This window comes from Chanos chanos, chromosome 15, assembly GCF_902362185.1.
Source record: "Chanos chanos chromosome 15, fChaCha1.1, whole genome shotgun sequence".
Lineage (NCBI taxonomy): Eukaryota > Metazoa > Chordata > Actinopteri > Gonorynchiformes > Chanidae > Chanos > Chanos chanos.
Window position 1 is genome coordinate 16,362,366 of NC_044509.1, and position 14,846 is coordinate 16,377,211.

Genomic DNA, 14,846 nt, shown 5'->3' on the forward strand with positions numbered 1-14,846 from the left:
GGAAAAACAAAGTGCTCTAGAACGTTTTATCTGTGGAAGAAAACTTGTTGGCCTGGATCGGTTATTTATTTATTTATTTTTCTCTCTATATGTTTTTGCTCTTATAGTGCATCACTCTATTGTCTCCATACCACCCTATTTGGTTTTCCTTTCTCTCTCTCTCTCTCTCTCTCTCTCTCTCTCTCTCTCTCTCTCTCTCTCTCTCTCTCTCTCTCTGCAGTCCTCTTCTGACACCTCCACTCCCCCTCCCCCTCACGTAAACGCCCACGTGAACCCCGCCCAGACCCCACCCCCTGACCCCGTGCAGGATGACCCCTCCTGCCCCCAGCCCCCTGCCCAGCGGGTGGTTGAAGTGGCCATTCCTCATGTAGGAACCTTCGTCATAGAGTCAGAGGAGGGGGGATACGATGATGAGGTAGCGCCTCCGTCTGCCTCTGGCCGCCGAGAGAGCCCGCCGGTCACGTGACCCCGTTGTCGCGGCGACCCGTTGGCTCTCTGGGCAGCGCTCTGAGTCCGGGGCTGGCCTGCAGCGTATCTCCTCTGCATCCCTCTTTAGACCTGCGCTTTGCTTTTACCGGCTTTGCCTGAGCAGTAGAACACCAGACGTGCATGTCAGTGTCGCTTTAGGAGGTTTCAGAATGCGAGTCCACGCACTGTTGCACAGAGAGTCTTATGTAAGGCTGTGTAGCTCTGCTCTTCACCTGTGGCCAGTACATCTCTTAAAGTCCCTGGGAAAATCAAACCCGCCGGTGTGCAGCAAAAACCCGGGACAGCGTGTGATTCACCACTGTAGTCCAGCAGAACCTGTGACGTCTTACACAGAGATTCTGTACAACTTCACACCTGTACTAATTGACTTGGTTTTGCATGCATGGACTGCCCCACTCCTTTAGTTTTCTATACGTGTAGGCAGAGAGGCCTTAGGCTGTGAATAGCCTCCCTTTTCTAAGGGCACTGCTGACTGTACAGTTGGTTGACTGTGTGTGTGTGTGTGTGTGTGCGTGTGCGTGCGTGCATGTGAGAGAGATGTGTTACATGGGATACATGCCTGTGTGAAGGATATGCATTTGTATGCTGGCTGAGCTGTTGATTTGGCGTGGACAGACAGACAGACAGACAGAGGTTCTGTTGGGTAATGTGCTGTTGTAACGTCCTTCCCTCTCTGGGCAGACGATGATGACTCCCACCATGCAGGGTATCATTATGGCCATTGGCAAATCCAGGAGTGTCTATGACAAATGTGGGCCCGAGGCTGCCTTCTTTAAGGTACAACCGACGTTCCCCTCCCTGGGACTGCACACCGTTCACTGCTCATTACCACTAATCCCTCCCTCTCTCTCTCTCTCTCTCTCTCTCTCTCTCTCTCTCTCTCTCTCTCTCTCTCTCTCTCTTTCTCTCCCTTTTGCTTTCTCTTCTTAAGCTCTGTTTTGGCATTAATTCCCTCTAGTTTACTAAACCAAGCACTTTGTTTGGAAGGGAGCAGGGAATGGTTTGATTCCTGCTCAGTTTGTGTGGCTTTCTCACGCTTGTTTTCAGACAATGATTATTTGACACTTTTAATGCATCAGTGGCATCAGTATGAGCTGGTAGGCTCCTAATGAAATGTTAGGGTTGGATGTGTTAATGGAGATGTTGGGATTGGGTGTGTTAATGGAGATGTTAGGGTTGGATGTGTTAATGGAGATGTTAGGGTTGAGTGTGTTAATGGAGATGTAAGGGTTGGATGTGTTAATGGAGATGTTGGGATTGGATGTGTTAATGGAGATGCAAGGGTTGGATGTGTTAATGGAGATGTAAGGGTTGGATGTGTTAATGGAGATGTTAGGGTTGGGTGTGTTAATGGAGATGTTGGGATTGGGTGTGTTAATGGAGATGTTAGGGTTGGATGTGTTAATGGAGATGTAAGGGTTGGATGTGTTAATGGAGATGTTAGGGTTGGATGTGTTAATGGAGATGTAAGGATGTGGAAGGATTTTGTGTTTCTTTTGTAAACTGATGGATTGAGCTGACCAGTGGTCCTGAACACTCGGTGTGTGTGTCACTGAACACTCAGCGTGACGCCCAGCGTGCTGGTCATCAGGACTTTGCATGTGTTTGTTTTGAGTGGTCACTGACTTAGCATCCATGCTTTTATAAATTGCTTTTTATTTAAATGCAGTAGAAACTCACACCAGTACACACCCTTTATCAGTAGAAACTCACACCAGTACACAGCCTTTATCTCCACTGAGCTAATAAACACAGTCCTTAACCAGGACGCAAGTCTGGTCCAGTCCAGTACTCGTATTGTCTGGTTTGGATTTTTCGTCTATGCCAGCTCCCAAACCTCAGTTTAAAACGTTCATTTATTTTAATGTTGTACTGAGCAGTTGCTCTTACAGTGCAGACGTGCAGGACAGGGGGTCCTCGGGACCGGAGTTGAGATCCACTCGTGTTGAGTATTACGTGTCAAGAGTTCCATACTTTCTTTGAGTGTAAATATTGGCAGGTGTGCATATTCACTCACAGTGTCACACAAGTAAACATGCATTTTCCTTAAACATTGGTATATAACATTAAACTCACCAAAACTGATCTGGTGAGTTGAGTTTGAATGGATCTGGTGAGTTGAGCTTGAATGGATCTGGTGAGGGGAAGTTGAATGGATCCAGTGAGGGTGAGTTGAATGGATCTGGTGAGGGGAAGTTGAATGGATCCGGTGAGGGTCAGTTGAATGGATCTGGTGAGGGGAAGTTGAATGGATCCGGTGAGGGTGAGTTGAATGGATCCGGTGAGGGTGAGTTGAATGGATCTGGTGAGGGGAAGTTGAATGGATCCGGTGAGGGTGAATTGAATGGATCCGGTGAGGGTGAATTGAATGGATCCGGTGAGGGGAAGTTGAATGGATCCGGTGAGGGTAAAAGTTGCATGGATCCGGTGAGGGTGAGTTGAATGGATCCGGTGAGGGTGAATTGAATGGATCTGGTGAGGGGAAGTTGAATGGATCCGGTGAGGGTGAGTTGAATGGATCTGGTGAGGGGAAGTTGAATGGATCCGGTGAGGGTGAGTTGAATGGATCCGGTGAGGGTAAAAGTTGCATGGATCCGGTGAGGGTGAGTTGAATGGATCCGGTGAGGGTGAATTGAATGGATCTGGTGAGGGGAAGTTGAATGGATCTGGTGAGGGGAAGTTGAATGGATCCGGTGAGGGTGAATTGAATGGATCCGGTGAGGGGAAGTTGAATGGATCCGGTGAGGGTGAGTTGAATGGATCTGGTGAGGGGAAGTTGAATGGATCCGGTGAGGGTGAGTTGAATGGATCCGGTGAGGGTGAATTGAATGGATCCGGTGAGGGTAAAAGCTGAAGTGGTATCTTGGCTGAAGTAGATGAGAATATTAGTTGAGTTTCTTAGTGGAGGATTAATTGAAAAGGTGTGTTTACCTGCATTCTCTCACTCACTCTCTCTCTCTGTCTAAAAGGCAATTAAACTGGAGTACACTCGTTTGCTGAGGTTTGCTCAGGAAGACACTCCTCCTGAGAGAGACTATCGGCTCCAACATGTCATCGTTTACTTCATCCAGAACCAGGCGCCCAAGAAGATTCTGGAACGAACTCTGCTTATGCAGTTTGCTGACAGGAACCTGGAATTTGATGAAAGGTAACAAGACGCAGCGTCTTTTGGTTAATGTTTGAAAGGTAGCTCTGTATCTTTTTTCTTTTTTTTTTAAATCACCTCTCCTCTTCTCTGGACAACTCAGCAGACTTTCAACAGACTTGATGTTTCACATGTTAGTTATGTGGAAATAAATCGTAGATTGACTCTGATGTCTTGAATACAACGAAATGGCGACAGGAAAAAAAGACACCTCCCAGCAACGCCTTTGGTTACCTGTTCTTATTTTACCTGACGGTGATTACTTCCTGTGTCAGAGGTCACGGGCCTGTGGAGTAACCTTGGGCTTAAAAGCAAAGCTGCATTGGCAGTGAACATTCTCACTGAGGGTATGAACTCACAACCCTATGGTTACAAGACCAGTGTCATATATCCAGGCCAGACGTCTGCTTCTTCATTTAGCACTCAGCCTGAACTGCCCTTGGCCGTTTGACCTTACAGAAGTCAAAGAGTCAGTCTAGAGATCAGACCTACCATACTCAGATAACAAAAGATTGTTTACTGTGTGTCTGTTAACACTGTTTAACCACTATAAATATAAACACTGGCCTTTCCCTACTAGTCCACATGTATGTTCATTAATGTCGTAATGCGCATGTATGTTTAGTAATGTGGTAATGCACATGTATGTTCAGTAATGTGGTAATGCACATGTATGTTCAGTAATGTGGTAATGCACATGTATGTTCAGTAATGTGGTAATGCACATGTATGTTCAGTAATGTAGTAATGTGCACGTATGTTCAGTAATGTGGTAATGTGCACGTTTGTTCAGTAATGTGGTAATGTGCACGTATGTTCAGTAATGTGGTAATGCGCACGTATGTTCAGTAACGTGGTAATGTGCATGTATGTTCAGTGATGCGGTAATGCGCATGGTGAGACAAGGAGCCTCTGTGATGATCAAACCACCCTTCCACAGATCGTCCCTCTCCCGGTCATCCGTTTGACAAAATCACTTCTCCTCAGCGGTTCACACTCACGCGCGTGACTTTTCCGCTGGCGTGAGCGTGCAGGTGTGGAAGAGTGCCCCTGGTCTCTGTGGCAGAATGCGGTCTTTTCACTGCCGTGCACTTTTCTCGGCGTGGCCCCGTGCCCCAGGCATGAGACGGAATCCATATTCATAGGGCAATTGATTTCCTTCCTCCGCTATTTAGAGGAGTATAATTAGATTTATGTGCGTGCGGCCGAAATGCAAGGCCTCGGAGAGAGGCTTTTCCATTTTGTTTTCAGTAATAAAGTATGATTCATGGCCACACTGGAGGCCTTGGCACACGGCTCGGATTACTCGGTGAGTCACTCCACTGGTCTAATGGCTGTGCCCTTCTGTCCACCCCGTTTCTCTCTCCCGAACCCCCCCTCAACACCCCCCCCAACACCCAACCCAACCCAACCAAACCCTCACAGATGTAAAAGTATCATGAACGTGGCACGGGCAAAACTAGATCTCATTAAGCCAGAAGAAATCAACATGGAAGAGTATGAGGTCAGCAACTTCCCATTCATTTTTTTAAGTTCATGTTTAATTGTCATTGGACAGTGATGCCATGCGTGCGTGCGTGCGTACGTGCGTGCGTGTGTTCTCTCAGTAATGTCCTCTTCAGATCTGTCTAATGTTCTCTTTAAAATACTAGCATGTGTTTAACTCATCCTACAGTTACTATAGTTTTCTCATACCGGTTGGTGAAAAGTCAGTGATAAATGTTAGATTTGAAATGTTGTCTACATCTTTTTGTCCTGGAAAAACATAGATGTGGCATCAAGATTATAGAACTTTCCGGGAGACTACGATTTTTCTGATGCTTGGCCTGGAGCTATTCCTGAAGAAGAGGTAACGTGTTTCCACTACAGTTTATTTACTCGCCGCTTTCACAAAATATTGACAACATCTAACAATGCTGTACATAAGGTAATGGAGGTCTCATTATTTGGCTGTGAAACCTAACTTTGGAGACTCAATTTGGCTTATTCACCACTAGAGGGCAGCAGCAGGCCTTTTTCCTCCCCCCATGCTGCACGGTAATTCCGAGGCAGGATGGACAATCTGCAGTGACCTAAGTTGTAACACACTCCTCTATAGACTCTAGATTCACTAAACTATAAACTATAGCTGTCCTGCTGCTGACCAGAGGAGGATGGGTCTCCCCTTTAGAGCGCTGGTTTTTCCTCAAGGTTTCTTCCCCCTTCTTCAGCCAAAGGCAGTTTGTTTTGGCCTTAGTGTGGCTCACCGACAGTCTCAGTTCTGGTGTCCCATAGAGCTGCTTTGTGACACTGTTCTGTGGAAAAAGTACCAAACAAACAGAAGTAATCTGGTCTGAACTGAAACACATCAACATGTGTATGAAGATCCTAATGAGCACTTACACATATTATAGCTGACCCTTCCTTTGGGATAAAGTTAGATTATTTTTTTATCTTGTACTAATGTTGTGCTGTACTATAAAATAGCATTTGACATGCATGGAAAAATACATTTGAATATAGTTTAGATTACAAACATTTCTCAGGCTGCACACTGAACGAAGACCAGTCCATCTCTGTTATCTGATTAACCAGATTTTGTGTCCTGCCTTTTAAAGTCAAGATGATTTGTGTTGAATTGAAGAGAATTAGCTTCCGAATCGGGGGAACCTGCTCTTTAAGATAGATTAATGGACATTCAGAGGCAGACACCTTTCAAACTTTTCTTTAGCATTCACCTTTTATAAACACCTGATTTGCCTTGATTGTTTTTTTTCCTTTTTTTTTTTTGTGAATTGGCTAAGAGTGAGGTGGCGTTGGCGTTTTTAATTGTGCCTGTATGTTGTGCAGCTTTGTGGAGGCTTTGATGTACCTGATCTACGCCTATCAGTACAACAAAGAGCTTCTGTCCAAAGGCCCGTACCGAGGTCACACCGAGGAGCTGATCGCTCATTATCGCAGAGACTGCCTGCTAGTAAGTGTCTGAGAATGACTCACCACTTCTTTATGCACCGTTCTCTCTCTCTCTCTCTCTCTCTCTCTCTCTCTCTCTCTCTTTCTCTCACACAGACCTTTTCTCTCAACTACTGTCTCTCACATGGACCTGTTCTCTCAAATACTGTCTCTCATACAAACGTGTTCTCTCAACTACTGTCTCTCACACAAACCTGTTCTCTCAACTACTGCCTACAACACAGGCCTGTTCTCTCAACTACTGTCTGTTCACTCAACTACTGTTCTCTCAACTACTGTCTCTGTTCTCTACTGTGTACAGACAGTGGCACTCTAGGTAGGGGTACTCCAGGAGCTAGGCGTAACAAACACTAATTTCCGTTTTTGGCATTTAGTAAATTATTTATTTATTTATTTTGAGGCTGATGCATCTCCTGGAATGATATTACCTTTAAAAAGGACCAATACATTTGTTTGGCAGAGAGGAAATGTAGGTTTGTCCATAATGCGGCTCCTGCTCTGTATTTGAGGTTGAGGTTTTGATGAAATGCAGGTTTGTGTCCTGTTTGCCAGCACTAAAGAGCACAGGAGTGACACCGTGTCGCCCTAAACTCAGTAACCTTACGCCACCATTGTGCTCCTAATGTAATCACTGCGCTTGGGATAGGAAGCAGGCGGTGCTGGGAGTGTCAACACATTACGGAGAAATTCGTCGCTGTCCCCAGATAACCTCCACCATTAAAAAAAAAAAAAAAAAACAGGAGCCTTGGCTCTCTCCCTCTCCCTCTCTCTCTCTCTCACTCTGACCACACCATCTAACTTCTCTCGTACTTTAATTGAAAATTCTGCCAGCGTTGACAGAGCTAATGTACTGTGATGTTTTTTTACGCGGATCTCACCTCATCGCTAATTCAACAGACGACATGCAGAAGCCTTCTCCAGTCTGAGGTCATTGAGGCTGGCTGTGTTACCGCGGCTCTCGCGCTCGCCAGAATAAAAGCACAGAGTGCATCATCGAACGCGTCAGCCCCTGCGTCAATAAAAAAAAAAAAAAAACTCCGGAACTTTCTTGGACGTCTAGGACACTTTGTCGGGGACTTGGACTTTGTTTGTGTTTATTGATCCTTCTTTGTTTGGAGTGTTCTTCCTCAACAGTGTTGGGGTTGGCACAGATGTAATGTGAGGACATGTGTTTGTGTGTGGTTGTGAGGACATAAACTGCTGTACAATTGCAAGGACGCTCGTTTGTAGGTGTGTGGATGTGACTGAAATACACAACCTCAGGGCCAAACGCGTGGACGTGTCCTCAGAACCACACACACAGTGTGGTTATGAGGACACGTACATGTATGTAGCTATTAAGACTGATGCCTGTGTGTGTGTGTGTGTGTGTGTGTGCTTGCAGAAACTGAACGAGCATGCCGCTGCCTTGTTTGAGACTGGGGAGGAGCCAGAGGTGAACACTGGCCTAAACATCATGAATGAGCTGGTGGTGCCGTGTATCCCCTTACTGCTGGTGGACGAGGTGGAGGAGAAAGACATCGTTGCAGTAGAGGACATGAGGAACCGTTGGTGCTCCTACCTTGGACAGGAGATGGGATGTAAGTTTATTCTTCCAGCATGGTTGTCGTGACGAGGGACCAAAGTTTTTGTGGGTATGGCAGAGACCTGGCCCCACTCGCAGTACTCTTCAGTGTTGCCTCACCCTGTGTCCTTGCTCTCTTAAAAGAATAAAGAAGTAGAATAGGATGAACAGGGTTTGTGAACAGTTTTGATGAGAACTCAAGACTCGAGACTGCAAGGTGTTCATGTGGTGTTTGTTGTTGTTGTTGTTGTTGTTGTTTCTGCACACTCAGACCTGTTAGGACTTTAGTAATTTCGAGGAGAAAAGGACACATGGCAGAAGGAGCCAGGGTAGAGTATTGGGACAAAGCCCACTCACTCACATACTTAAGATGATCATGTGACTCAAGTCTGCTTGACAGCTTTATGATCCTAGACCTACAGGCCCCCCCCTGTCTAGGTGTTTTGTGTTTGTTTGTTTCGTTTGTTGACGTTTTTTCTTTAATAGATGTTTATGGTATCTGTGGGCTTCTACTTTTCATTCTTGACTCACCACACTGTAAGTGAGACAAAGCCAGTGATGAAAGTTAAAATGTTAAGGAAGAACACATGAGGGTAAAGTCTGATAATGTTCTCCAGTGTGAGTTTAAAAACACAGTCATTCAGAAGCACAGCTCTCATGCTCAACACATAGTAAAGCAGATATGATTTTCTAATGTTAGGAAACATTTAGTGTATGTGAAACAGTCCTTTCAGGTGCGGTGTAATGTTTGTTTAGTGGTCTTCACAGTGCCTGTTGTTTGTTAGTGATCATTTTGATGTGCTTTTGAATGGATGATTTAAACAAAGAAAAATCAAGTAGGTCGCCTTCATAGGCCGACATGTTCCCCAGCGTCTTTGAATGACTTCTCAGTCAGATAACGATGCCTCAGCTTGATTTCTCAGTCAAATAGCGATACTTCGGCCAGTAACACGATCAGAAGTATCCAGTGGGAACGGACAGCTAGCGGACGCTTGATCTGGTTTGGCATTTTCCAACATAAGACGAGAAAGGGATCAGATAAAGTTCATAAACAGTGAATAACGATGGGAAACGTGCTGAACACACAGGGGTTATGGGATGGCAGGGTTTTGGGGCAGATGAGTTTATGTAGCAGCTTGTGTAGCAGCGCGTACTTGATTCTGTTCTTGAAATGAGAGTGTAGAAAAGAACGCATAGGGTTGGACAGAGATCCATACCTGTTCACACGTGTGTTTACGAGTCCTGTATGACAGTGTGGCCCAGAGAGATTTGCCTTGTATACAGGAAACCTCTTCCCACTGGGCTGGCTCTTTTACAGTCTGTCAACTGGAGCTTCAGAATTTCATCGGCCCATAAACAGCCTGTAACTTTTAATTAATTTATTTATCTTTAAAGAAAACTGACAGCATGATGTGATGTTATGTTTGAAAAGGTTATCTGGTGTGCGCGCCCTGTTGTCTGCAGCTAGCGGTTTGTAGAAATGAGATTGTCTTGAGCATGTTGTTTTACACAACAAACAGCCACACCCCCAAAGCATGCTGGGAAATCAGGCATAATAGGTGTTGTTTGCTAGCTAGCTGAGGTGTTTAGGATTAGCAAAAAAAAAAAAAAAGTGAAAATACACACCTTCCTTTTTGTTTCTTTTTGTTCTGCTTAGGTAGCAAGTGCTAAATTGTATTTCAGGTCTTAGGATGGGATCGCATGCGTACTTCCTAAGTTTTTCTTTCAGGTGCATGTAGTATACTGGAAACAACAGAGTGGAATCAGGAATTTAAATCCTCAAATGGTTATTGTTTGAACTCCATTCTCATGCCGGGTCGGGTGTTAGCACACGTGTAGGCTAAACAATCCCTAACAGCATCCAGCTTTTTTTGGGGTTTGTTTGTTTTTTTGTGTGGTAGCGGGAGGGGAGTGGGGGTGTGGTGTCACGAATTTCTCTGCCAGGATGACTAAAACTCTGTTTTTAGTTTTAAAACAAGTTTCAGGCCTGTGAACCAAGTAGCTTTCCTGTTTTCTTATGTAACTGTTCTTCTTCCAAAGTTTTTTTTTTTTTTTTCCTCCCCTGCCTAGGTATACATTACAGTCACATTGCACGTTTTGTTGAAATTTTAACTTGTTTTTGGTAGAGAGAACCACCAGAATATCTCAACGTCCACTCTCTGTCTCACACACATAGAGGGAAAGAGAGAAAGACACACACATGCGCACACACACACACACACACTCACACACACACAAAAACACAGTCTCACTCTCCTTTCTTCTCTCACAGCTAATCTCCAGGAGAAGCTGACCGACTTCCTTCCTAAGCTTCTCGACTGCTCGACTGAGATCAAAAGCTTTCACGACCCCCCCAAGCTGCCCTCATACTCCACGCTGGAGCTGTGCGAACGCTTCGGCCGGGTCATGGCCTCCGTCAGCAGGACCCCCGCCGACGGCAGATGAGCGGCGAGGCCCCGCCCCCCCCCCATCACTCTCGTTCATGGACTTCGTACAGCCCATGCCTTCCTTAAGCCAGGGGTCGCTCTAGCTGTTACTCCTTCGTTTCTCTTTGCTGCTATAGGTTTTATCATTGTTATAATTGTTTAATATTAATATTATGATTATTATTTTGAATTTCAATCACATTTTAAAGCTAACGCAACAGAGAGAAAAGATTTGGACACGTGTGCGTGTGTGTGTGTGTGTGTGTGCGTGTGCGTGTGTGTGTGTGAGTTTGAGGGGGATGGTAAAGAAAAAAAGGACCTGAGAAAGAATGGAAAAGAAGAAAAGAAAGAAGGGGGGAGAGGGGAGGAGAAGGCTACATTGCAGTGCTTGAAATCCAATGCATGCAGCTCCAGCTTTGTCAAACGAGGTTGAGCTTTCTTTTTTTCTTTCTTTTTTTTTTTTTTTTGTTCACTCTCCTATTTTTGGTTAATCCTCTTCCCTCACTCCCCCTCTTGTCAGTCACCCACTTTCACGAGAAAAGGAACGACCTGCTGCTTTTGCCACCTGTTTATTAGAGTATTAAGAATTTTTTGTTTTTGTTTGTTTGTTTGTTAATTGTTTTGGGGTTTTGTTTTTTTTTGGTTTTGGTTTTGATTTTTTTTTTTTTTTTAAAGGATGTGATGAAATGAAAACCTTGAGATTCACCAGAGGCTTTAAGTATGTACAGTGAGTCTCTTGAGCGGAGGACTGCATCTTTAAAGAAGTTTTAAGCGCTGTGGTAAACGGCTGCGGACACTCCGCGCGGTTTGTTCATAAACTGAGAGAATAAAAGTTTTATTTATGGCCCTTTTAGGCCAGATGTATACTTGCTGTGTCATATGTTTGCTTATGTTTTCAAACCGTTCAGTAGCTTTCCTGAAATCTGATGAAAGTTAGGATGACTGAAGAAATATTTACGCTGTCCTTGACACGAGTCAGCTCTGCCCAGTGTTTTACTGTCCAGCGGTGAGACGCAGGGTCTTGGGTCGATAAAAGGATAAGTAATGGAGTTCTTAAAGTGACGTTTCTTTCCTTATTCTCATAGTCAGCGGGGCATCCAAAAACAAATAAATAGTTAAAGAACTTTTACTGAAGGCATCACCTTTCTATCCAAGTATTAAAAACCAGACGACTAACGCACTTTACCAACGTTATGCACATTAAGTACATTATTCGTGTGGTTACAGCAGGAGATCAGGTTATTTTCGCAGGCTTTTCGGATGTTGCCCCACCAAATTTCCCGCCCGTAGAAATTTGATATATGTTTGTGCCGTCCCATAGCGGAGCATGGTTTTCTAAATGTGTGTTATAATTGCAGGCGAATGTGGTTTACTCTACAATTACTGTCTGAAATTACACTGTGAGATAGGAAGTGCGTGCATGGGAAGCGAGCGCTGTCACCACTTACGAAGCGCGTGGACGATTTTCTCGCTCCCAAAAGGCGACAGGTGTAACGCAGGTAAGTAGCCTAATTACAGACAAAAGTGGTTGTTGTGACACATGAGACACAAAGAGACAAATTTGCCGACACAAAACAAACAAACAGGGCAAAAACTAATAAATAAGTCGACCAATAAGCCAAAGAGCGTATTATTTTTCGGCCGTTTGAACTGCATGGCGCAGATAGCCTATAGCTACAGTTTACAGATCATACACCTCATTCAGAGAGCCCCCTTGTTGGTGATATCACACACTTTGAAGTTATTACTTCGATTATTTACAATCCTTTGACCGGTCTTAAACGAGAACATCACGAAACCAGGCCGCGGTGAAGGGCCTGTCCGAGTGAGCACTAAATATCTTTCTAAAGAATTTGTTTTGCCTCTAACCTTACTGCTATTGCCTGCATTTGTACTTCGTTTAATTTTGCCTTTTTAAGCTTTGCTTTAGAGCCAGGTCCACATAACATAGGACATTACATTTAAGATAAATGAGACGGTTGGCGTATTGAAGGAAAAACGGATTAGAGTTAGATGGACAAAAGGAAAAAAGGTATTGGGTATTGGCTGAAAAATGTTGAATGAAATTGACCGACTGTGGACTCACGCTTGTTTTTAAAAAAAAAAAAAAAAAAAACCCTCCTAGTTCACACCGCGATGGTGGCTGGCCTCTAATCATGTTTGGATGGAAATGAGCCATTCGCTTCGCACCGAAGCATCGGTCTTTGATGCCTTTTGAGCCTTTTCTTTTTTATTAGTCCCGCCTTGAAAGGTCAGACGGAATATCTGTTAAACCTGACTTCTTCCAGTTGTTGACTTCCACACTCCACTGATAACAGCCAGCCGTTTCCATGGCAATATTTCATTGTCTGACTGTCTAGACGCTCGGTGACACCTGACACTGCGTCGCTCCAAATCGAGGTGGACTGTGTTATTCTTAAATCAATGGCTTAGCTCTCTGGTTTTGATTTGCTGTCCATTACCATCAGTCTACAGCCACCACGATTAGGAAGGAGATAAAGTGTTCCTTTGTTTATAACTGCATAGTTTTGTGGTATAGAGTAACGCAATTACCACTTTGTGAGCAAAGTGAGCAAACATATTCAATGTTGCAGAATAACTAAATTAATTTAATTCTTTTTCTAAGTGAAATTAATGGGTAGTCGCAAAAAAGATCCAGGGTTTGAGTGCCAACTCATCGACCTATTTTGTTCCGATTCCTCTCCCTCCGTGATTTAAAAAAATATGACTCTGTTGTCATGATGGCAGACATCTCATCAGTGTCACAATACAACTGCGCGTGTCTTCAACGGGCGCGTGAATGCTTCAGGGGTCACTGTCTGAACTGCCACTTCCCACTCTCCGGTTACCTAATTGTAACGGTTAATTTTCATACTTTTTGTTCGGTATTTAAATGGCTTGGCTTTAGCTTTTCTGCTTTGCACTTGGCATGCCGCTGGAATTCAGACGTTTTTTGTTTGTTTGTTTGGCTTTTTCTTTTTTTTTTTCACATGCATTTAATTTGGATGAAATAAATGCGCAGAGATTTTGCAGGACTGGTTTAAAGACTGTTGTTTTAACGGGCAGGAAACACTTCTGGGTCTTCTCAGACAGAACATGGCTGCTGTCTGTACCGTGCAGAGAGCCGGACAGGGATAAACCATCGGCAGTCGCTTTATGCCTGTAAAGTAGATGGCCGGAGACGCCAAAATGCACTTTTCTTCTCTGGTAAAACTGGCGTTACGGCATCCCAGTTTCAGATTAAGTCATGAGAAATGGAATGAGCTGTTTCTTTTTCCCTTCCTTTCTCCCTTTGTTTTTTTGTTTTTTTTTTTAAGACTCACATTCCTGTTAATTAAGTTGATCGGCATGTTTTATACGATAACCTTTGTGGAGTGTTAGGATGAAATGCGGTTGAAGGAAAAGAACCTGTTAGAATATCCACAGTGTCTGGTCTCTACCATTCTGTCGTGGACAACCCATTGAAAATGCAGAAAAAGGAAAACCCTCCGAGAACATTCTGTTCAAAGCCATTCAACAGAGATATTTTTTTGTTCACGAGAGCTTTTTTTCTTCTTTTATCCTTTTTTTTTTTTTTTGCCTAGACTGAATATCAATCAACGGACGCCTCTTTAGTCCGTTAAAGCTCGATAAAAGAACCCCCTGCCCCCCCCGAAAAAAGAGAGAGAGAGAGAGAAATCAGCTCAAATTGCTGTCAGTTCACTTAGCGCCTAATGGTGCTTCCTAAGGGCTGCTTTAGTTGGGCTGTGTTTTATGGTCGGATAAAAGTTGTGCAGGGAGAAAAATGCTGCCTGGGCTCAGTGCCAGGGTCTGGTGTTTCATGGCAGTCACAGGACGGCTCTGGGGTGTGATGGGAAGCCGAGGCAGGGAGGCAGGGCAGGCTGAGGAGGTGAGGAGGGAGTTTGGGGAGGTGGGGTGGGCTCTTGAGGTGCCACTGCCATGGAGACGCAGCTGGGCTGAACAAGATTCCCATCAGTCGACAAACAAGAGGCAAGCTGGTGTCTGTCTCCACTGCCCTCCAGTCTCTCTGTTACCAGGAGCCCAGTAACCAATCCAGCGTTGGCGCCCCGTTCCCGCAAGCAGCTCCGTTCCCTCAGCCAATCGCTGGCTTTGCTGACGAGCAGTTCAATTACATCATGCGGTAATGAATTTTGTTCATGGCATTGCTTTTTCTCACGTAGATTTGCTCTTCACGTCAGTTAGTCTGGCAGTGAAAGCGGCGAGCGTTGTTTTGTGGAGTCTCTGTGTCCCAGCTCCATCAGGTCCCTCC

At 44.6% G+C, this 14,846-nt stretch overlaps 1 protein-coding gene across 3 annotated transcripts in view; it reads left to right on the forward strand.

The window, feature by feature from the left end:
- Positions 1-10,790, forward strand: part of usp25 (ubiquitin specific peptidase 25) — a 28,070-nt gene extending 17,280 nt beyond the window's left edge. Inside the window, exons 19-26 of one of the 3 annotated variants that reach the window (XM_030792423.1) lie at positions 329-415; positions 1,171-1,266; positions 3,459-3,637; positions 5,060-5,138; positions 5,404-5,483; positions 6,464-6,587; positions 7,971-8,166; positions 10,423-10,790. In XM_030792423.1, coding sequence (XP_030648283.1) covers positions 329-415; positions 1,171-1,266; positions 3,459-3,637; positions 5,060-5,138; positions 5,404-5,483; positions 6,464-6,587; positions 7,971-8,166; positions 10,423-10,595 — 1,014 coding nt within the window. In that variant the 3' untranslated portion in view covers positions 10,596-10,790. The remainder of the gene's footprint in view (positions 1-328; positions 416-1,170; positions 1,267-3,458; positions 3,638-5,059; positions 5,139-5,403; positions 5,484-6,463; positions 6,588-7,970; positions 8,167-10,422) is intronic. The other 2 variants (XM_030792424.1, XM_030792425.1) reach the window with 2 other exon arrangements.
- The last annotated feature ends 4,056 nt before the right edge of the window (positions 10,791-14,846 follow it).